The sequence below is a fragment of the Triplophysa dalaica genome, chromosome 25, assembly GCF_015846415.1.
Source record: "Triplophysa dalaica isolate WHDGS20190420 chromosome 25, ASM1584641v1, whole genome shotgun sequence".
Classification (NCBI taxonomy): Eukaryota; Metazoa; Chordata; class Actinopteri; order Cypriniformes; family Nemacheilidae; genus Triplophysa; species Triplophysa dalaica.
Window position 1 is genome coordinate 14180882 of NC_079566.1, and position 24853 is coordinate 14205734.

Genomic DNA, 24853 nt, shown 5'->3' on the forward strand with positions numbered 1-24853 from the left:
TCAATAATCTCTGTACTGTAAAACAAGCATGAATTGCATGGTTTATCTTATGCAACAAACAAGTCATGAACAAAAAACAACAAATGTTATAAATTGAGACAACCAGTCAGTAAGATGTGTTATCCCCTCTGACAGTGATCATAGCCTCACATCGCCTGATTATGCTTAATACCACATCGGATTTGGATCATCGGTTCTGTTGTGGGATGGCTTGCCATTCCTCCATCAACGCTGTTTGGAACTCTACACAGGATCTTGACTGTTGCCATTTCCAAATGTGTTCAATGGGGTTCAAGTCGGGTGACCGGGCTGGCCACTCCATCCTTGAGATGCCCTCCTCCTCCAATATTTCAGTCTCCAGCCTTGCTCGATGTGGGTGGGCGTTGTCATCCATAAGGATGAAATACGGTCGCACAACTGGTCTCGGTTTCATCTCTATACCTTTGGCCTGTCAGACTCCCATTTTTGATAATGACAAGCTGTCCTTCCGCCCATGGAGATGCCTCCCCAAACCGTGATCGATGATCCGCTCAAACTGTCATGCTGTACAACATTTTGTGGCAAATTTCTCTCCCAGGGTGACGCCAAACCCTCCTACGCCTGTCTAGGAAGTCCACGCAGAACTGGAAATGACACTTTGAGACACCCCCACTGCATCTGCAACTTCACATTGAGTCATGCCTCCTTGCATCATCCCATTGGCTCTGTTGAGCTCAGAATCCTGCATTACTAAACGTGGCACTTTCACTGCTTTCTGACCTCAAGTGCAGATTTAGAGCCTTGAATGATAATCAGTTACCAACTATGGACACCTGTGACAGGTCAATTGGTACCTATTGACAAACAATCATGTCTGGAGACCATCAAACGCCATTAAGGATGACATTTCTTTAATGACCACGTAGACTAATAACTGACTTTTATGTTATGCACGGATTGCAAAAGAAACACATTTTGAATTTAGAACAACTTTGATGAAAGGTTTTGATCCACTTCAAACGTTGAGTAGTGTTCACATTACGTATTGCAAAACTTTTGGATGAACTATCCCTTCAATTAGCCAAGTTCAATTTCTGATTTTTTCAAAATATTGTTTGTAAGTATAACATCTACCTCAAGGTCAGTGGTCTTCTCACAACATGCTGACTTTAGGAGAGAGATGGTGAGTTTGTATTATTTTTATTAAGTGTGTCTTTTATCACATCTCTTACAAAACATCCCTTGCATATGATCAGTAAAGAGTGTATTTTTATAAATAATGATATTTGTGTGAAAAATGCTTACACGTTTCAATGCCCATTTGTTTATACATCCGACGTTTAGGAGGCTTTTCATTTTTAGGAAATGACATCAGTACAAACTTAAATTTTAGCTATGCGTTCTATGATTGTTTGGTATTTGTTGTTTTGTTTCACTCAAAAACTTGTCATTGTTAAAATAACATATACGTCATGCAAAACAGATTTCTAAAAGTGTACAAAAACATTCAGTCTCTGCCTGAGCAAAATATTTCTGAATCTTTCTCTCTTGTGTCGTCTCATTTACTGATAGCTAAATGCTTTTCCCTCATTGTTTGTTCTATTGTTAACCTAAAATGCAAGTCAATGGAACAATCCATTTCCAGTGTACAAATAATCAAGTTGCAATAAATTTTTTTGTATTTGGGTCATTTCAGATGGAACAAGTGATTTCGACGTAAAGCACCCGGACGTCACACCCGATGAGATCATCATAGATAAAGGTTATCAGCGGAAATGTTTTTCTGTTTCTTTGTGGGCGACGAGGAACACGTTTCTATTGAGAGCAGCAACTGGCTTTTATTTGAACGCTTTTATAAAAAGAATTGCCATGTGACAAAGCATGTGCTCATTACGACTGTTAACAGGAAGATGACACAGCACATGTCTTTAGCTTTCAATGGTTCAGAGAAATGAGTCACCATGGTGCTCACGCTCACAGGACTTCCCAAAACCAGAAAGGCCTATCTGATGTGATTTTTAGGTTTTGTAATATAAAGTGACAGACATCACACTGTTTTCAGACCCACTTTCCACGTGTGCTCACTTCTTCTGGTTTGTCATCCAACAAAATGAAGCTGTCATTCCGAGTCCATGTAACTTAATGTCTATTACAAAATAACACATTCTTGAGTGTTAATCTTTTAAATGTTAATCTGTTAATCTGGTGATTGTCACATGCAGGACTGTTCTTTGACAATAATGACACTCACATGAGACACATTATTTATGACTTTATTGTGTATAATGCATATATTGCAAAAATTCATTAGGGCTTTTGACACGGCTTTAGACGCCCATTATTTGGTCAACAATTTGTTTCATGCTTCATGTATCAAAGTTTCCTCTTCAATTTTCCTTGAATTACTTAATTGCGTCAAGCTATTTATCAAAGTCACACGTTAAATAAAAAGTGTTTATTATTACCTCATCAGCTCTTACAGTGAGTGAGAGAATGAATGAATGAATGAATGTCGACTGCCCAACAGTGACACCTGCTGACAGAAACAGGGACTCATAAACCGGTATTCTTGCCAATGTAATTACTTTGTCAACACCATCAGCGCAAACATAACACAATAATTAAAATGTTTAATTTTGTTTGATATAATGAAAGTTGAATTAAACTAGGAAAAATCTTGTAGCCTACATTTCCTATAGTTTAGTATATGAACTATGAAAGAGTAGCTCATGGATCAAATGCTACTATAACTTTAGGAGTTCTTAAGCAGTATTTCATTCCCAAAATAACATTTCCACTATCAGAACTGTATGTTTTATGAATAAATGATAGTTGTTTCCAGTGTTTTAATATAAACAACACTGTATGAAACTCAACAAACAAAACAAAAACTGATTGATCCTGTGAAGAATCTGCAGGATTATATATGTCAGATACATGAAAGACCTCTGGAGCTCTTCTGTAGAGATGATCACACATTTGTGCGTCTCATCTGCACTGTGACGGATCACAAGAATAGAAGAGGAGAGTAAAGATAAGGTTCAATTTAATGTTTAAAGGAAGAGTTGCGATGTGATAGAGAGTTTACGGATATCTAGAGATCTCATGTGAGTTATTTGTTTTTGTTTTTTTCCGAGAAAGGAGGTGTTGTGATATATGCTTTCAGAGTGAAAGTGAAAATAACTTATCAAACATCGATATTGACAGGGTTAGTTATTCATGTCTTTAAACAACAGATTGTTTCTTCAGTCATTGTAAGAGTGAACAAAGCTGATCTTCACTCACAGGTAAGTGAAAGAAACATAAAATAACACAGATCATCCTCAACAGATTTATAATGTTAGTGCTGGGGTATGATATAGTGTCAAACTGAAGTTGGAATAAACCAGGTTTCATCATGTCAAATACTGTATTGGTTACTGACCACTGAATTTTATCTGAATTTAAAGTTTGTCATTTAATTGCAAAGTTTTGTCATGTTAATACTGGCATTTGACCTGCAGACAAATTAAATAAACACCCGATAAACTGAATAGTCTAATACAACATTAAATCGGTTCAGGTACCTTATGTTTGTATAGTTTTTGAAAGATTTGCTTTCAACAATCTATATTTTTCACCTGTCAGCGCAACAGCAGTTCAAAGTTCAAACAGTTTCTGTGGTTTTTATGAGGCTGTTTCACAATAACATTTGACCCCTGAGACAAACATTATCGCTTGAAACATTGATTATAACTATTCATTAAATTATCCTGAATTGATTTGAGTTTAAAAGAACGGGCCTCAAGGTGTTGACTCACTGGACATTTTAGTCCATTGACTTCCATTCATATGCATGCGAATGCTGCAGACTGTGAAATCAAGCTCATGCAAAAGTTTCAGATTTCGCTGCTTTTCAAAGTACAAGTTTGGTGAACCCTGACCTGTGAATTCATATCATGTGATGACGCATGACACAGGAGCTGCGTCCCAATCTACATTCTAACCTTCCTAAATAGTTTTCGAAAATACACATGTCCCAAATCATATTAGCTGAAATGAGTATTCTCAAAGTACCCTGACGGTTTACTGTTTCCATTGAAAATTTGTGAAGTACATGAACACTTAACGGCTGATATTACCCACAACTCACTGCAAGAGGGCGGAGTTTAATGATGCTACACTGCATTTATATAGTATAAGTATGGCCTACCGATATTTTTTTACTCTGCGATACCGATGCATGTATCCAATGCCTTTTCCTTTTCTGAGACTTATAAAAATAGAATAGATCAATAATTGCAAACAAAACCACCTTAAAAATATTCTGAAAAAAAACTTTTTCACAAACTTTCAAAGCAAATTTCACAAAAAGGGTCAGTCAGTTCTGTCAGTTATGTCACTTGAGGTAGCGGTCTTTGGTATCGGTACTCACTAGTTATTATTTATAGTATATATAACCTATATTTGACATTCCTTATATACATTTCTTACGGTCTAAGCATGTTTTAACTTATTTTATTGTATTGGGGATTATGAAATAAGCAGAAATATTTATTTAACTTTATTTCAAAAACTTAATATAAAAATCAAAACAAAAGTATAAACAAACTGGGAATCAAATAAACAGAAATGACAAATCATAAAAGACTACAACACTATAACAGGCACTAATAATTGACAGCAATGTGCTTAAAAAAGTGTATTACATATTACATAAAAAAGGGGAAACGAACAAAACTAAATATACAATAAATGTATAATACACATACCAACACTAGGGGATTTAGATGGTTCCAAGGCACTTATTTCACAAAAAAAATGAGATTTAATCACGTTATAATCTCTCAAATGAAAAAGACAAGGTTTTAAGATCATTTATAAAATGAAGAATAAAGAATTTAGCAAATCCGAATAGGTTATTAACCAAATAATGTTGTGTACAATCTGTCTTAAGAACACCATGATGTGTAAATAAAATGTCCTTTTTTACGTGTTTGCTGGTCGCTACCCAGGGGCTCTGCGTAGAAATGTTGCATACTTACCGTACCATATGAATATCCATGGAATATATAAGACAGTTACATTTTACTAGTAAATTATTTTTAATAATATTACTGAATATCAAAATGCAGTGACCAGCATATTAACTTCAAATCAATTCACTTTATATAGCGCTTTTTCACAATGTGCATTGTTCCAACTTCTCAATTGTCGTGTTGTACAAGTATGATGGTTGGTCAAAGTTTGTCCTGCACTTTCTCTTCTATGTTTGGATGGCTGTGTAAAAAGGGACAGGGACAAGCTCTCCTATTTACCCCCCTGCCCAAAATAACAAAAAAATAAAGATAGGGCAAAACAACTTGTGAAATATCATTAAGATAATCATTGTATCAAAATGCATTGTCATGAGTGTCATCATCATCGTTGTTTCTCAAAAAAAAAAAAAAATTCACGAACCTTTTAGTTACACGTAGTAGGAAGAAGATGTACATTTTCTTCGTAGCAACTAACATTTTGAAAATACAAACATTTTCATGAATTTACGTCAGATCACCAAAATTTGTTCATGGACGAGGCACATTGTTTGTATATAAGAGCTGTTTGCAATTTTTTTTGTTGGTATATAGTAAAGTTTCAAATAGAGCTAGCTAAAATGAGCAGAGATTATGACATTATTTTCTATAAAACAAGAGGGAGTCAAATTTAACATATTGTGGCTATGAGATGCTGATCAATCCAAGACTTTCCTCAAAGCTTAAAACAGGTGAAAATCAATGGAGGACTCTTCATCAACATCACCAAAAACAGGAGAAATTAGAAGACAGAGTCGAAAACAACCTCCAAGTGAGTCAGTTACTAATGAAAATATACAAAAATGATTTCAGTTTAATGTCAGGAATGTAGGTGATATAATTTCATCATTTCTCTTGGCAGTGATGTCATCCTCCAGTGATCCAATGACTGAAGAACTTCTGTGTTCAATCTGTCTGGATGTGTTCAGTGATCCAGTCAGCACTCCATGTGGACACAACTTCTGTAAGATCTGTCTGAACACACACTGGGACAACAGTCAAGACTACAGATGTCCAAACTGTAATGAAACATTCAACCAGAGACCTGATCTCAAGATTAATACAACACTCAGAGAATTTGTGGATGAACATAAAAAGAATGAAAATTTCTGTGATTTCTGTGACGAAGTTAATAAGAAGGCTGTGAAGTCGTGTCTGGTGTGTCAGAGCTCTTACTGTGAAACTCACCTGGAGTCTCATTTGAGAGTGTCAGGATTACAGAAACACAAACTGATTGATCCTGTGAAGAATCTGCAGGATTATATATGTCAGAAACATGACAGACCTCTGGAGCTCTTCTGTAGAGATGATCACACATGTGTGTGTCTGTCCTGCACTGTGACGGATCACAAGAACCACAAGTTTGTTTCTGTAAAGGATGAGGGTGAAGAGAGGAATTAACAATATTACAGAAACAGTTCACAAAAAATTAATAAGCAACATTTATACATCAAAGTTCTGTATTATGTTCAAATGTGTTTTTTTTGTTTTTTAGATTCAGATGTTGAAGACACAGACAGACGTGCAGCAGATGATTCAAGACAGAATCAAGAAGACTGAAGATATCAAACATTCAGCAGAACTCAGAAGAGTGAGTTTAAAAACTGTTGAAGAAGTTCAGTGTGTAATAGATTGTGTTTTTATTTGCTTAGTGAATTAAGTTGTTGAACAGAACATGAACATTTGTTTTTTTCGTCAGAGAAACACAGAGAAGGAGAAAGCAGCCAGTGTTGTGGTCTTCAGTGATCTCATGAGCTCCATTGAGAGATGTCAGTCTGAACTGCTGGAGATGATGGAGGAGAAGCAGAAAGCAGCAGAGAAACATGATGAAGATGTCATTAAAGATCTGGAGCAGGAGATCACTGAACTGAAGAAGAGAAACATTGAGCTGGAGCAGATCTCACACACTGAACATCATCTCCAACTCATACAGGTCACTATATCTCTATCATCAATAATTCTGAAGACATATAAGACAACCTCATATGAGGTTTTTCTTTATGCCGATTTTCTTCTCTCGTCTGCTGTAGATTCACTCATCCATGTCCATCCCTTTAAACACTAAGAACTGGTCTGAGATCAGTATGAAGAGTTATGTGAGTGTGGAGAAGATGAGAACTCTGACGCAACTGCAAGAGAATTTACAGGAGAAACTCAGTAAAGCTGGTAGGTGAACATCAAATACACCGTTTGTGTGTAGGTTTTGCTTTATGTGCTGATGTTTTATTGTCATGTGTCTGTACAGTGTTGAAGTGCATGCAGCAGTATGCAGGTACAGTGTGTCATCTGCTCTCTTCACTCATATACTACAATACTTTACATTTATATACTGACACATTATTCATTAAATATCACAAACATCATCATCATCAGTTGTGATTCATATTCTCTGATCTTTCTCAGTGGATGTGACTCTGGATCCTGATACAGCTCATCCTAATCTCATTCTGTCTGATGATGAGAAACAAGTGAAACATGGAGACATTAGGCATAAACTCCCAGACAACCCAAAGAGATTTGATAAATGTGCCTGTGTCCTGGGAAAGGAGGGATTCTCATCTGGGAGATTTTATTATGAGGTTCAGGTGAAGGGAAAGACTGACTGGACTTTAGGAGTGGTCAGAGAATCTGTTGACAGGAAGGGACAGATCACACTGACATTAGATGGTGGATTCTGGACTGTGTGGTTGAGGAATGAGAATGAATATGAAGCTCTTGGTGATCCCTCTGTGTCTCTGTCTCTGAGTGTAAAGCCACAGAAGGTGGGTGTGTTTGTGGATTATGAGGAGGGTTTGGTCTCCTTTTATGATGTGGAGAACAGATCTCATATCTACACTTACACTGATCAATCTTTCACTGAGAAACTCTATCCATATTTTAGCCCATGTGTTAATAATAAAGGTAAAAACTCAGAGCCGTTGATCATCACACATGTCAATCAAAATAAATTAACTTACCCAGTAAAATATTTAAATACAAAAAGAAAATAATACTTTCTAAACATTAAATATGTATATGAATATGAAATTTGTCTCGAAAAGTATCACACCATGTCTACCCTGCTTGTTCTTAATGGGTTTGTCGCGTCACATCCAGTGTGGACCATTTTCTTTTAAATTATAATGGGTTCTAATGCGTTTTGTCATTTGTCGTGTTGCATCGGTTTTGTCCGGTGTACACAATGTGTTGGGGCGATGAGACCATTTATGAGTGTTTTATGAATGAAGTCATAAAAAATATATATGGTCATCTGTGGTGGTGCAGCCTGTGGAATACGTATGTTTACACCGCATGCTTACATTTTCCGCAGCGCAATTTATGTTAAATGTTTTTTTTAAGAAGTAGGTAACCCCGGTGGATATTTGCCATTTCCAACACGGGTCAAACAGATTAAAAATCTACCCGATTGCAAGCAAATCATAACTGATTGTTAAAAGCACTAAATAAGACCCCAAAAAATCTGGTTATAATAAATAAATCACATTTTGCCGCACAATTGCTTTTACGTGCTGCTTATAATAAACTCAAAGCAAGCGTGCAGTGGGCAAACAATTCTTTTGCACGGTATTTTGCTTCCACATGCATGCTTCTCTGTTACAAACCAAAGCCGCTATGTGAGGGAAGAGTGGCGTTGCTTTCAGCCAGTAAAAAAATACTGCATTTTTGGTGTTATTTTTTTATTCTCATTGGGTGGGCAAGACAGTCGTCTCGGTGGGCACAACCTACCCCTGCCCATGCCTAGAGTCGTCCGTGGGTGGAGTTATAACGGTACCGTTAAAGAAAGGGAAACTAACTCCATGTAGGCCATCACTTTAACCGCACCGAACAACACAATATTTCTTCAGTCCTTGTAAGAATGAAAACATCTGATGCTCTCTCTCAGGTAAGTGATAGAATAACACATATTGCACTCTTATAATGCGCTCTGGTCAAATAGATTATACTGTTTTAAACATTTCAATGAGTCCTATTGTTTGTTATTTTATGACTGTAATTGAAGCGTAATTGTATTTTATTCAATGTTCTTATTTGATTTGTTTGTAAAACCAAAGTTGATCCAAAGTTGAGTAATGGAATTCAATGAATCTGAGGCGTCTCGATCAGCTCCTTGGTCCCGAGATCTTGAATCAGTTTGGCTCACTACGCATAAGGACATAGTTCACTTATTTTCCTGTGACATGACTGCTTTAAGGTTAAAATACACTTTTAAAATAAGACTTTTGCTCAGACTTTGACCAGATTTTCACTCTTGCTGCAGAAATTGTGCCAGTGTGCAGAATTGAACAGTACGTGTTTCTATAAAACTTTCAAAAAGTCTGCAAGTGATGTCTAATAATGTCTAATAACAATTCAGAAGTTAAAAGTCTTGTAGTGCATTCCAGCCATTAGCGCGTTGCGAAACTTGACGGCTGGTATTAATCAACCACCGCCATTTCAGACGACTATAAATGTGCTACAGCCGGTCTGAGCTAAATCGTGGCTAAGCAGTTCACTTTTCAAATAAATTAAACCAAGCGCCTTAAACACTGTTGGTTTTGTTTACATGATGGAATATCATACATCATACATGTTTTTTAGGCAAAACGCAAAACGACATGTAACCAAATTCGTGGTTATTTGGGCTAGAAGTGGATTACTCATAGCCGGACAGTATATGGTCTATACTTAACCGAGACGTTGAAATGACGGCTATTGCTTGCTGGGTAGTGACGCGGACACGTCTTGATGTTCCAACTTTGTCTAAAAGGACATCCGGCCACGCCTACAGTGCGGCATTGATGCGCAGCATCTGTACATGGCTATAAATGTATATGTATATGGCTGGGGTTATAACTGTTAGCGTAGAAGAAAGTGAAACCAACCCCATGTGAGCTACATCAATTCAACTCTGTAAACGATCTGCACCGAACAACCCAATATATTGAACACATCTGATCTTCACTCTCAGGTAAGTGAAAGAATAACACAGTTTGTAGCCTACTCTAAACAGATTAAGAATATTTGATTTTGGGCCACTTTGGCTTCTATTTTGGCTCTCCTGTAGCTCAGTGGTAAGAGCATTGCATTAACAACGCAAGGTTGTGGGTTGCAAATACCTATGTAAAATGTATAGGATAAAGTAATGTAAGTCGCTTTGGATAAAAGCTCCGGCAAAATGTCTTTATGGCCATTTTACATAACCGCTTTATTATTGCATAAATCATCAGTAAAATCAAACGCCACACATTTTTAAGTGGCAGGGTCATGACAGATCCCTTATATCTAATGTGAGAAAGACATGGCATTGTTTACATTACACATGCCCTGTGTTTCTCGTATCTCGTCTAGGCCCCAGCCCCTTGTTTTCCCGTTTAGCCCTCCCTCTGTGTGTAATCCTCGACACCTGGTCGTGATTAATTATCCTCTGTTAGTTCCCCTATATATTGCCCCTGTGTCCTCTGTCTTGTGCGGAATTTTTTTTGTGCCACCAGTGAGCCGTGCCTTATCTGGAAACCTTGTTGATATATATATCCTGTACTGTGTGTTCATTTCCGTTATCTGGTTAGTCCCGTTACCTGACAATCTCGTTGCAAGTTCGAATCCACTTTAAACTGGTCTACATTTTCACATCACGTATTAGATTAAATATTTTATTGCATAAAAGGAACAGTATCAGGCTCTGTCTATGATTTTATTTTTTTGGTCACACTTCTCACAAACCATGCGTCGCCATTGCTTTTCTCAATATGCGTTTGGTCTGTACTTGTGTTCTAAGTCACCAAAGTACTGTTCCAATTCACATCTAGAAAAGATCAGTTAAAATAGCAGTTAACGTTTTTTTACTTTGGTTAAATGTAAAGCCACATTAAAATAAACATGAACTAGGATTGCATGTATTTTTTTGAGTGAGGCATCAAGCACTGTGCTTTTCCGTTTCTAATACAATCGGTCTACGTCCTCCTGAGTTCACACTCCTGAGTCGGAACTTGCAAAGTTCGATCTAGCAGGGACACAAGTCCGTTCTTTGAATCGAGAAAAAGGCCCTCCAGATATAATATAACTAATAAAACAATAATATAATATTTCTTCAGCCATTGTAAGAATGAATACCGCTGATCCTCAGTCACAGGTAAGTGACAGAAAGATAACACAGATTCTCCACAACAGATTTATAAGGTTCTGGTGAAGCCTGTTATATGTCAAACTGGAGTAAACTGGACAGATTCATGTTTTAGCTTGACAAATACTCAATAACTTTAGTTGTTTACTTTTATCAAGTTTTTTAATTTTATTTAGTCGTTTAATTTTATTATTACCTTTTATTAAGTTTGCTACTTATTGGTTGTAAAGCCATGTTTAGTGTAATTTTGTCACACAACATCAAGAAATGACGGTTGTAAATCACATTTACAGAAAACAATTTCTTAAAGTTTTCTTTTAGTTGAATAATCAGAATCATGTCACCCTTATGTCATTTTGTGTTGTTCATCTTCTCTTTACAACAATAGTGTCAACTGTCAACTGCTAAAATGTTTTTTTATGATGTAACTCATCTTTAAAGATTTTTGACAAAAAAAACACCCCAGCATGTTTAATAGATAATGTTTTCTTTCCTTTGTTATGTCATTCTGAACAGGAGATGATGGAGGAGAAGCAAAGTGCAGCTGAGAAATGCAATGAAGAAGTCTTTATCGATCTGAAGAAGAAAGACACTGCGCTGAAGAACGTGAAACAGAAAACATCAGATAATGTTATTAAAGTTAATGATCAGGAGACCAGAAATCGAGATCAGGAGATCAGACATCGAGATCAGGGGATCATTCTGCTAAAGAATAGAAATATTGAGCAGCAGCAGAAAATCTCAAACACTGAAAACAATCCCCGCGTTCTAAAGGTCAGAAGATATCTTTCGTCATCATACAGGCTCTTTCAAATCTGAGGAGACTTCATTGAATTCTACTAATTATATTTACCTTTATATTTTTAAAAATATAACTTTTTTTAAGTTTGTGTGTTACTTGATCACATGATGTTGGTGTTTTTAGTTCCATGCTCTAGGTGAGCTACATGAACATTTTTTAATTTAAATTCTACATGTTGCAATTGAAGTTTCTTTGTGAGCAAAAACTACAAACAAATAAGACCATTGACAGATAGTAGCATCCTGTCTACACTGTAACAAATGTTTTACTGTAGAGAAGCTTATATGTACTGTAATTCATTTTTATTAATTAAGTAAATATACATTATGCTGTAAACTATTTTAGTTTTTAACAGTAATTTTATTGTGTCTTAAAATTTAGATGCTTCCTGGATATATTTGTTTCCAGTAATGTACCTATGATTTCGAGGGAATTTCTTTTACAGTGTACACTGCACATGAGCGGCGTGATGTTATGAGAATAAAAAAATATAGATCCCATTATAAACAAAAATTCGGTCTCCACTACATGCAGCACGATGCGACACGACAAACACTTTGGTTTTACTTGGTCTTTTTACGAGTTGTGTGGACGGGTAGGAACAGTTCAAAGATTTTCAAATAATGTGTATAGCCAAGACCAGAGAGATCCACATTGAAAGATTCATGTTGAGGGATCAGATTTTTAACTGTAGATTTTATTCTGGTTAATCTCAGGACAGTCTGGTGATTGTTAAGATTTTTTGCTGATAGGCTTCAAAAGATACATATAAGATTACTTGTGTATTCTTTTAGGATAAAAATCAGAAAGACTTGAGTGGTCCGCAGAAGTCTTCGTCTGACGGTTCTTTTAAGTTCTGGTTCCTGGTTGTGGGAGTCCTGTTTGTGTTTGCTTGTTGTTGTGCTCTGGTTTACAAAGACAAGCAACATACAACTGGTAGGTGAAGATTAAATACACAGAGTTATTATTCTTCCAACTGAGCTACAGGAACATATATTTATTTAAATACTGCATCAATGTTGCAAATTAGGTTTCTTTGTGAGCAAAAATATGATCAAATTATTCAACTGTTGACAGACGAGAGCAAAGTTTTTTATATCATAGCTCAGACTAGACCAGACAATGTTGAAAGATTCATGTTGAGAGATCAGATGTTTGACTGTAGATTTTATTCTGTCTAATCTCAGGACAGTCTGTAATCGTTAAAGTTTCTGCTGAAATGCTGCACAAGATACATATGAAATAACTGCTGTCTCTTTCTCAAAAACATTAGAAAGACTTGAGGCAACAAAAACGGAAATCACTGAATTGAAGAAGAGAAACAATGAGCTGGACTTAGACATACGACGCCGTGAAGCTGGTTGGTTAAAATTGAATACAAAGAGTTTATTGTTCTACCAACTGAGCTACAGGAACATATATTTAGTTAAATACTGCATCAATGTTGCAAATTAAGTTTCTTTTTGAGCAAAGAAAATGAACAAATAATGCAACGGTTGACAGAAGAGAGCAACGTTTTTTTAAATATCATATCATAGCTCAGACTAGAGAGATCCATGTTGAAAGATTCATGTTGAGGGATCAGATTTTTGACAGTAGATTTTATTCTGTCTAATCTCAGGACAGTCTTGTAATTGTTAAATTTCTGCTGATATGCTACACAAGATACATATGAAATAACTGCTGTATTTTTCTCAAAAACATTAGAAAGATTTAAGGCAACAAAAACGGAAATCACTGAATTGAAGAAGAGAAACAATGAGCTGGTCTTAGAGATGCAACGCCGTGAAGCTGGTAGGTGAAGATTAAATACACAGAGTTTATTATTCAACTGAGCTACAGGAACATATATTTATTTAAATGCTGCATCAATGTTGCAAATTAAGTTCCTTTGTGATAAAAAAAGATCAAATAATGCAACTGTTGACAGAAGAGAGAAAAGTTTTTTTAAATAACATATCATAGCTCAGACTAGAGAGATTCATGTTGAAAGATTCATGTTGAGAGATCAGATGTTTGACTGTAGATTTTATTCTGGTTAATCTCAGGACAGTCTGGTAATTGTTAAATTTCTGCTGAAATACTGCACAAGATACATATGAAATAACTGCTGTCTTTTTCTTAGAAAACAGTGAATTAAAGAAGAGAAACAATGAGCTGGACTTACACTTGCAACGCTGTAAAGATGGTAAATCAAATTTCAAATACACTCAAATACAAGTTTATAATATATATAAAATATTAATTTGAATGTAATATGTCAAAACGTATTTTCCAAGACTATTTATTGGTAAAACATCATTATCCAAAAAGCATATAAATAAAGAGATATGTTTGCACCCGCCTCACCCCCTGGCGTTGAGCGAAAGAAAAACTGAAACAGTGTCAGAAGTAAATAAAGGCAGAGACCATGTCTGCCCACCTATTAGGGCTGATATTAATTGTATTAAATAACATTGCGATTATGACGATTAATTGTCTGTTTTGGGGCTTTGACATTTAATTCTCATACATTTTTGATCTGGCTTTGAAATGACCATATTGTTCTGAATATAAGACGTTTTTTTTCTTGGAAATACATTGGAAAAATGGGGTCATCATATATTCAAGGTGTAAGCTTTTATGTGTCAATAGTACGTTAGCCCAGTACTTCTAAATTAAGTAAATTTATCAGGGGTGAATTGATGCCACCATTAAAATGCCATCACTTATAGAAAAGCATCGGTCTGTTTTTTTTCTAATTTGCAGATAAGAATAAAAAAATTCTAAGTTAATACAATTTTGGTAGACTGGTTTTCACACCGAAAAATATCCTAAATAATATTAAATTGTACTGCAGGTTATTTTCATGGTATATGTTTAATGTTTTTTAAAGTGATGGTGTTGTGGTGGTTCATTTTACCATTGTTAACATACTTCAGTTACAAAATATAAGTATATGCAATTTATGCATGCACTATGACTCCCCCTTGTGTCTTCTACAGAAATGTGCATTGATTTCGATGATTTGAAACTAATTATGACAGCCCTACCACCAATATGTTATTGGAACAGAAAAAAATGTCAAACATTGATTTCAGTAGCGTAAGATGTAAATTCTATAGAGCGCGGCACTGGAGACTGGGGTTCTAATGTACGTCTTGCTGTAAAGTTAATTTACAGTATTGTGTAAACTATTGTAGTTTTTTAAAGTAATTTTATTGTGGTTTAAAATTAAGAGGCTTGCTGGCTATATTTATTTTCAATAATATACTGTTCATTTTACGGTTATTTATTTTACAGTATACACCGGACGTGAGTGTCGAGATGAGTTGAGAATAAAAAAATATAGAGCCCATTATAAACAGAAATTCTGTTTCTACATCATGCGGCACAATGTGACACGACAAACGACTTGTTACATGTTGTGTGGATGGATGTAAGAGTACATAGCTTTTCAAATAATTTGTATAGCCAAGACCATAGAGATCCATGATAAAATATTCAGGTTGAAAGATCAGATTTTTGACTGTAGATTTTATTCTGGTTTATCTCAGGACAGTCTGGTATTGTTAAAGTTTATGTTGTCATGCACAAGATACATATGAAATCAACGGTGTATTTTTCTCAGAATCCTACGAAAGACTTGAGCCATCAGCAGTCCCCAGCATGTACTGGATCCTGATTGTTGGACTTGTCCTGATTGTGGTTTATACTCGGGCTAACAAAAAGACACAAAATTCAGGTGAATATTAAATACACAGAGTTTATTGTCCTACCAACTGAGATACAGGAACATATATTTATTTAAATACTGCATCAATGTTGCAAATTAAGTTTCTTTGTGAGCAAACAAAATGAACAAATAAGGAAACTGTTCACAGAAGAGAGCAATGTTTTTTTTAAATAACATATCATAGCTCAGACAACAGAGATCCATGTTGAAAAATTCTTGTTGAGAGATCAGATTTTTGACTCTAGATTTTATTCTGGCTAATCTCAGGACAGTCTGGTGATTGTTAAACTTTCTGATGAAATACTGCACAAGATACATGTTAAATAACTGCTGTCTTTTTCTCAAAAACATTAAGAAGACTTGAGGCAACAAATACAGGATTCACTGAATGGAGGAGAGACAATTAGCTGGACTCAGTATTACAGGGTTGTGAAGCTGGTAGGTGAAGACTGAATACACAGAGTTCATTGTTCTACCAATTGAGCTACAGGAACATATATTTATTTAAATACTGCATCAATGTTGAAAATGAAGTTTCTTTGTGAGCTAAAAATATGAACAAATAGTGCAACTTGTGACAGAAGAGAGCAAACTTTTTTTAAACAACGTATCATAGCTCAGACTAAAGAGATCCATGTTGAAGATTCATGTTGAGAGATCAGATTTTTGACTATAGATTTTATTCTGGCTAATCTCAGGACAGTCTGTAATTGTTAAATTTCTGCTGAAATGTTGCACAAAATATGAAATAACCGCTGTCTTTTTCTTAGAAATCACTGAAATGAAGAAGAGAAACAATATTCTGGACTTCCACATACGATGGTGAAAAGCTGGTTAGTGAAATTTCAAATACAATCCACAGAGTATAAAATATTTATAAAATAATAAGTTAAATATAATATTTTAAAACAAATCTTTTGAACTTCCAAGACTTTTTATGGTTAGGAACACATTATGGGACATTTTCTTAGGTTTAATGATGACAGATATACTGTATGTTCAATGTTTTCTTTTGTTCTTATTGTTTTCAGAGTGTAGAGATGATTCAGGATAGTGTTGCGGGCACAGGTTTCAGAGACTGTACCTCTGAAGCATTTGCGTCTGTTCTCTCACAGCTCTCCTCTTAGTGTGTTTTTATTTGGTCATAGAAACATCAATTATAAGATATAAACATTACATAACATAACTTTGTCTGCTTTTAATTTCAGTTACTACATAACATGATGTCACATTAACATTTATGTTCCTTTCTGTCACTTTTATTTAATTTTTATCTCATTTCACATACATCTAAATTCCCAACAGTTGTTCTGTTGTAATTATGCTATCAATAATCAACACAACTGCATTTAGTGGTTTGCGCCATATATTCACTACAGATCATGATTCATGATTCGGCAGTTCATGATTACACTGTTTAGTTGTAATGAATACAGAAAGCTGGTTTATTTTTAATTCAGTGATAACATCAGATTATACAATTTAAAATGAATTTTGGGGATTGAACCCATGGCCTTGGTGTTGTAAGCGCCATGCTCTTACCCCAAAGCTACAGGAAAGCTGAGGATCTTCCCTTTTACTGAGTGTAAAAGGAAATCATGACATGAAAGAAATTTCATTTTGGGTGTACTGGAACTTAAAATGCTTGTTGCAGTCAGAGGTGCAGGGGAAGCAGAAAGCCGCAGAGAGACATGAAGAAGATTTCATTAAAGATCTAGAGAACCGAACTGAGAAATATTGAGCTAGAGCAGATCTCACAAACTGAACATCATCTCCAACTCGTACATGTCACTGGAGCAGATTCTTTCATATATAAGGAGACTTCACGACGTTCTTAGCTGAATTTACATTTGCATCTTTAAGCTTTTAGCAAATGCTTTTATCGTATAAGTTTGTGTGTTCTACATGCTAAAGTAACACATGACGTAGATATTAATGTAGAAAGCAGAGCTTAGAAAACATGAATGAGAAGTGCTTCAGGCTGGGTTGTGGCTAGACGGGATACAGCTACCTCCACTGGGCATGCGCACGTCAATACCGCATGTGGTCACGCTGACAAAAGTGAATTGCTTTTTTATTATTGTAACGTTAGGTTTAAGGTTTTGGTAATCGTTATCTAATGTAATTTATTGTAATTGTATGGCGTAAATTTGCATCACTTCCGGCTGTAGCTGTATCCCTTCTAGCCACAAAATCAGGTGTCCGTTTTATGAGATATGTCCGTTTTCACGTGTCCGCTCTAAGCTCCTCCCACACGCGGCTACTCCCGCCAATCGGTCGCCTCCAGCCGCAGGTGTCAAACTCACTGGAGTCACGCGCTGGAGTCAGACAGCATCAGTTTCAGAAGTTCGTCGGACTGAAAGGGCATCAACATTGCTGCCAGTGGTTGAATATTACGAAGATTTTTTGTTTTGTCGGTATTGTTTGCTCCGTCTTCTTATATGGCAGATCTACTATAACAATGTGTACAAAATATACACGTTCTCAAAAGAGAATTTCAATTTGTTGTACCCGATCTGATCTAAAATAATATCAAAATTGCTGTTATTGGCACACTTTGTTGAAAAATAATGCCTTCACAAAAAAAAATGAGACAGAAACGGAGAGAGAACCACCGAAGAGATGCTTCTGAAGTCAGTTCATCAATGCAAATGTGGATTGAAAGCTTCAGCAAGACACCAGGTAAATCAACATTTCAAATTTAGCTGACAGTTTGTATAGTAACCTACATTATCCATTATTGTCTATTTTCTAAGTTGATACCAGTAATCTATAATGGTATATCATATAATATTTATAATAGATTTTTAGACCATATGGCAGGACTGAACATAAATGAATGTAAATGACCTAAAAGAGTTACCATTAGCTTAGTATAGATTTATGCTGCCTAATATTAAATTCAGTGTCTAAAATGATGCGTAATTGTGATATTCTAACAAAACATCTATGAAGTCTGAAATGTTGAAGAGCGTGTGCTGTCTTCTGCACTAACATGTAGTGATCCCATTTTAGTTACGGCCACTGCCCCTTAAAAACGTCTGTGCACAGCCCTGACCTAATATATTTATCTCCAGTTCCTTTAAAATATATTTTAAATGTGCTCTAGGAGCCAGAATCACTGTAATGACTTTGTTTCCACAAAACTTTATGGGTGGCACTGTCTTATGAATAGACTGAACTTCTTGATTTTCAGGTGTGTGTGACAATACCTGTAGCATCACTGTAGCAACGAGAGAAGGTCAAACTAACACACATTGTCCGGAACAGTTTTATAATGTTATTTGTTAAGCAGAGTGTGTGATCTTCTTTAATTAATAAGCAAAATGCTGTTTTATTCTTCTGTTCACACTTGAATGGAAATGCTCTTTTCAAATGTGATTTGTAAATATTTGATCTTTCAAATCTCTTCTCATATTTGTCTTGATCATGTGAGATTCATGTGTGTTTGTACACTCATAATCACTGTAGTGCCTTTGTTTGCAAATGATGAAAACGAGTTTGGCGACAAATTTGTTTTGAAATTGAACGATGCTTTGGGCAGTGGGTGATGGATGAAAACGTCTCCTAAGAGTAATTATTGGGTGTTTGTTTGCCATTCAGTGAAGTAAAGGGGAGGGTAACTGCCTGAAATAGACTAAAACTTCTGGTTTATAGGTATGTGAAAACACTTGAACAATTCCTGTAGCGACAAAAGAATGTGAAACTCTTGATAAACATTGAGATTGATGCATTAAACTACTGAAGTATTTAAACAACATAATCTTCAGGTATTTTAAGAGTGAACACAGTTGATCTTTTCTCGCAGGCAAGTCACAGAAATCTAACACAGATTGTACTCCACAGATTTATAGTATCAGTGCTTGAGTTAGTAGATTATATGTAAATCTGGAGAAAGTTGGACAATAAACAATTTAAATTTGTTATTTGATTGTAAATTTGATATTTGGTGGAATTTTGTCACACGAACCAAAGAAACAGGAAGTTTATGAAGTTTATGTTTATCATTTTAAGACAAACCTTCAGATAACCTTTTGCAGGTTCTGCAGTTCATAGTTTACTTTTTAGTAACTTTAAATTTAAAAACTAACATTTTCACCACAGTGAAGAGACAATTTATATGTCTATGGAATAATGTTGACCATAAAAGTATTTTACTGTGTTATAACAATAAGGAACTTTCATAATTTCTCTTTGCAGTGATGTCATCCTCCAGTGATCCAGTGACTGAGCGACTTCTGTGTTCAATCTGTCTGGATGTGTTCAGTGATCCAGTCAGCACTCCATGTGGACACAACTTCTGTAAGATCTGTCTGAACACACACTGGGACAACAGTCAATACCGGAGATGTCCAAACTGTAATGAAACATTCAAGCAGAGACCTGATCTCAAGATAAATACAACACTCAGAGATCTTGTGGATGAACATAAGAGGAAATCTCATGAAGAACAACCTGCAGCTGAAGTTGTGTGTGATATCTGTACTGAAGGAAAGCTGAAGGCTGTGAAGTCGTGTCTGGTGTGTCAGAGCTCTTACTGTGAAACTCACCTGGAGTCTCATTTGAGAGTGTCAGGATTACAGAAACACAAACTGATTGATCCTGTGAAGAATCTGCAGGATTATATATGTCAGAAACATGGAAGACCTCTGGAGCTCTTCTGTAGAGATGATCACACATGTGTGTGTCTGTCCTGCACTGATGGAGATCACAAGAATCACAACACTGTTCCTATAGAAGAGGAGACTGAAGAAAAGAAGGTGAGAATTACTAAAAAAATGTTCACTCATAAACAATCACCCTTATGAAAATAGTTGTGACATAAATAGACCAGATTTGATAATCACTGTAGAGAGGAACATTGTTTTTTATTATATTCTTATTGCAGATTATTGTATGTTTGATTTCTGTAAAAGGAAATCATTCAACTGCGAAAATACTCAGTTGATTAGTTATGTTATTATGTCCATGTTACATTTCTGTGTTTTCAATAGATTCAGTTGTTAAAGACACAGACAGACATGCAGCAGATGATCCATGACAGAATCAAGAAGATTTATGATATCAAACATTCAACAGACCTCAGAAGAGTGAGTTTAAAAACTATTGAAGAAGTTCAATGTTTAATCAATAATTTTGATCATGTTTTCATTTTTCTTTGTAATGTTGTCAGTCTGAACTGCTGGAGATGATGGAGGAGAAGCAGAAAGCAGCAGAGAAACATGATGAAGATGTCATTAAAGATCTGGAGCAGGAGATCACTGAACTGAAGAAGAGAAACATTGAGCTGGAGCAGATCTCACACACTGAACATCATCTCCAACTCATACAGGTCACTACATCTCTCTCATCAATCATACAGTATAACATGTCATTTGATTTCTGAGGAGTTCTAAGCTAAATATACATTTACATATTTATATTTTTATGATACTGATTTATATCCGTTTGTGTGTTCTATGTTCAAGCAACAAAAGTGTTTCAGGTTTTCTTGAAAGATCAGATTTTTCTATTTAGATTTTATCTTGGCAAGTCTCCGCACAGTTTGAGACATTGGTCCGTTGTCTGCTGAAACTGTCAAATGCTTCCTTCTTCATAAATCACTGTGGATCAAAGCATCTTGTCAAACAGGTGTAAAATGTTCAACTTGATCTGTTTCTCTGGATCTGTTCCGCGATGGTGAAATGACCTGCCTGTTGTTAGAAGATCAGCAGATAACTTAGCCATCTTCAAAGTCGGCATGAATTAAAAAAAATCATTCTAATTGTTTTTCACAGCAGTGGAGTGTTTATCATAAATTATTTATTTTTGCACATCATTATTTTTCATTTTACATTATTTGCACTTGTAATCTTTAGTCAAAACATTAACCTCATCCCTTCTGGAGGAATGGCCCGAGGCCTGCAATGACTGACAGATTGTAACTGGCGTTCAAATCTTTCACCTTTTAACGATCCAATCAGTCGTCGGTGGATGAAATCAAGTCCCGCCTTTCTCATTTCAGAATTTGTTTCACTCGGGTTAACGTCACGATAAGGAAAGAAGCTCAATCGCTGCGTCCATTTAATGCCGACTTTAAGAATTGGCTAAAAACTATTTTTCATCAAAACCTGACCCATTAATACATACTTCTGTTTCTACTCATTTTTCTATCCTTACACACACACAAATTGTAGTTTGTACCCAAGACATTAATATTTACAAGATGCTCCACTGCCGTTACAATGAATGGCGAGGAATGCAACGCTCAACATGGCCGCCCTGATGAAGAAAGTCTTCCAGTAGAACGAGCCAATCATCAATCAGTAAAGACTGACGATTCTCTGGGGTCGGGCTCTTGTGATGAGGTGACCACGAAAGAGGTAAATTCAAGCTTAGCAAACCAAAGTTTATGAATAAATTATAAAGTTCAAGTTATGTTTAAATATTTATCGGAAATATGAAGTTTATTGTATCAGCGATTTTAGAAATATATGCCTTCCCCCATTCAGTAGATTGGACTGTAGACTGTGATGATACTTTGACGTAAATAGCTGCACAGATGTGTTGCGACCATGGCCGGCAAGTGGCACAACTAGAGTAAACGGACTTTGTTTCTTCTTTTTAGTTTGAGACCAGTTTTATTACACTTATGCATTGTTGTGTTCTAACTGCTTCTATTTTTCACCTCAATTGTAAGTCGCTTTAGAAAAAAGTGTCTACTAAATGACTAAATGTAAATGGTAAACTCAACAATAATCACATGTAATATCTCGTTTCTTTTTTCTCAGAAGACACATCTGAATGGCTTGAGATGTCAGCAGAAGTCTTTGTCTGCTCTTCATTTGATCTCACAGCTGTTTCAGAGAGACATATTTTTTTTGTGGTTTCTTGTTCCTGTGGGAATCTCCCTCCTGATGTTCTTTTTAAACACTGAGGAACTAAAAAATAATGTTGGTAGGTGAAGATCATATACACTCTACATTTTATATTCCTGCAGGCAGTTATTATTTTTTAACAGGACCTTGTTTTTCAGTTTAAGTTTTACTAGTTATTGTATAGAAACCACATTTTTTGTTCAGCGTCCTTTTTGAATAGTCAAGAAGGAAATTTAAAGATAAGACTTAAGATTTACAAACACGAAATAGAAAGAATCTGTGTTTGACAACCTAAATACAGATTTAATAGGATATAAGATGTGATAGATGTGCTGATGTTTTATTGTTATTTATATGTACAGTCCTGAAGAGAATGCAGCAGTATGCAGGTACAGTGTGTCACCTGCTCTCTTCACTCATATACTACAATACTTTACATTTATATACTGACACATTATTCATTAAATATCACAAACATCATCATCATCAGTTGTGATTCATATTCTCTGATCTCTCTCAGTGGATGTGACTCTGGATCCTGATACAGCAAATCCATATCTCATTCTGTCTGATGATAAGAAACAAGTGAGAACTGGAGACATGAAGAATAAACTTCCAGACAGCTCAAATAGGTTTAATGTTGGTGTAATTGTTCTGGGAAAGGAGGGATTCTCATCAGGGAGATTTTATTATGAGGTTCAGGTGAAGGGAAAGACTGAATGGACTTTAGGAGTGGTCAGAGAATCTGTTAACAGGAAGGGAGAGATCACACTGACACCAGTGAATGGATTCTGGACTGTAGTTCTAAGAAATGAGAATGAATATAAAGCTTGCGCTGATCCTGATGTCACACTGTCTCTGAGTGTAAAGCCACAGAATGTGGGTGTGTTTGTGGATTATGAGGAGGGTTTGGTCTCATTTTATGATCTGGAGTCCAGATCTCATATCTACTCTTACACTGATCAATCTTTCACTGAGAAACTCTATCCATATTTTGGCCCATGCTTGAATGATGAAGGTAAAAACTCAGAACCGTTGATCATTACAGCGTTCGATCAATTAAGTTTCAAACCTTATATGTACAATACTGGATAAAAGAACAATTTCTATAATTAGAAAAAAATGATAAAGTAGAATTATATTAATATTTTTCTTTATTTGCGCTCCATTTAAAAATACACAGTAAATGCATATTGTGTTATAAATGTAGTGTTAACATTTCTGCTTGATTCCGAAAGGTGATTTTCTGATATATAATGATTACTTAATATTTTTTCTTAAACGTAAACTTGATTTACCCTTAAAATTAACCAGATTAATAAAAAGAACATGCATAGTAAAAGTGAAAAATAGAGTTAAGAAACGATGGTACATGCAGTGGTGAAACAATGGTAATACCTTGATATATGCCATACTCCTGTTTTATTATATTTTTAATAACTTGATAGGAAGGTGGTGTCACATTATAACTAATCACAGGTCAGTTTCATCTTAACGCTTAACGCTTAAGTCTGGGAGACCATAACACCAATAGGATTCAGGGAAAGATCAGGTTAACAAATAATGATTGTATTATAAAGTGTTTTAAAAAATTTAAATCTCCCCGAAAATGGATTATAGATTAAGACTGACCCTAATGTTGGTGTTGACAAGTAAAACATGATTCTGTGTGGTAGATTTCTTGAAATTAATTGAGTAAACTAACTGTTCTTGTTATTTTGTGCAAAATTTAAGTTAAATCATAAGATTTTTTCAGTGAGTTCAATTTAATTTGATCCGGTCCAACTCACTCTAACTTGTATAGAGGATCTTTACTTAATTATTTTGTGGTGGGACTGCATGAATTCTTTTAGTTTCAGTATTTTCAAAGTGAATTTATAGTTCCCAGCATGCTTTGCATGCGACAGCATTAGGAGAGTCATTTTTGTGAAAGAAAGCTATTTATGTGCTTTACAATAAAATTAATGACTTGATAGTGTTTGTGGTTCTTCTGTGGAGGCGGTGTTCAACCTGTCATAGATAAGTGCATTCCGGGACCTGGCGTTCCTGGCGCACTGTTCAACCTTTCAGGGATAAACTTTCAGCCCAGGTTTGAATGGTGAAGGTAAAAACTCCATTGAGCCATTGATCATACATGTCAGTCAGTTATAATAAATGAATTCATCAACAAATAAAAGTTTTATGAAAATAACACTTTCTATTTCTACCATCTGTTTATGACATAAACATACACAAATGGTATCCAAAGGTAGTGTGAGTCCAAAAGATTTACTTCACAAGATATTTTCATTAATTTAGCATCTCTACATGTCACACACGCACACGCACACACACACCCACACACAC

The 24853-nt window shown here is 35.5% G+C and overlaps 3 protein-coding genes across 5 annotated transcripts; all 3 read left to right on the forward strand.

The window, feature by feature from the left end:
* Positions 1-5673: 5673 nt before the first annotated feature.
* On the forward strand, positions 5674-7972 carry LOC130415539 (E3 ubiquitin-protein ligase TRIM39-like; the record flags this gene model as incomplete). Its single annotated transcript, XM_056741320.1, has 7 exons — positions 5674-5805; positions 5896-6404; positions 6535-6624; positions 6733-6966; positions 7064-7199; positions 7279-7305; positions 7437-7972. Coding segments are annotated over exons 1-7 (1602 nt in total), but the record flags the coding sequence as incomplete, so codon positions are not given.
* A 699-nt stretch (positions 7973-8671) lies between these two features.
* On the forward strand, positions 8672-16836 carry LOC130415649 (uncharacterized). 3 transcript variants are annotated; one of them, XM_056741488.1, is made up of 10 exons: positions 8672-8916; positions 11650-11907; positions 12730-12871; positions 13209-13295; positions 13643-13729; positions 14061-14123; positions 15546-15659; positions 16006-16088; positions 16421-16483; positions 16682-16836. In XM_056741488.1, exons 1-9 carry the CDS (start codon positions 8890-8892, stop codon positions 16433-16435), a joined length of 876 nt encoding a protein of 291 aa, XP_056597466.1. In that variant the 5' UTR covers positions 8672-8889; the 3' UTR covers positions 16436-16483; positions 16682-16836. The 3 variants fall into 3 exon arrangements, with proteins under 3 accessions (XP_056597466.1, XP_056597467.1, XP_056597468.1); XM_056741489.1 differs by having other exon boundaries at positions 16009-16088; XM_056741490.1 differs by lacking the exon at positions 8672-8916 and adding an exon at positions 9751-9981.
* Positions 16837-16883: 47 nt separating this feature from the next.
* LOC130415648 (E3 ubiquitin-protein ligase TRIM39-like) lies at positions 16884-24480 on the forward strand. The gene is made up of 8 exons (XM_056741487.1): positions 16884-18332; positions 19851-20410; positions 20645-20740; positions 20824-20982; positions 21827-22012; positions 22421-22586; positions 22870-22896; positions 23028-24480. Exons 1-8 carry the CDS (start codon positions 18221-18223, stop codon positions 23600-23602), a joined length of 1881 nt encoding a protein of 626 aa, XP_056597465.1. The 5' UTR covers positions 16884-18220; the 3' UTR covers positions 23603-24480.
* The last annotated feature ends 373 nt before the right edge of the window (positions 24481-24853 follow it).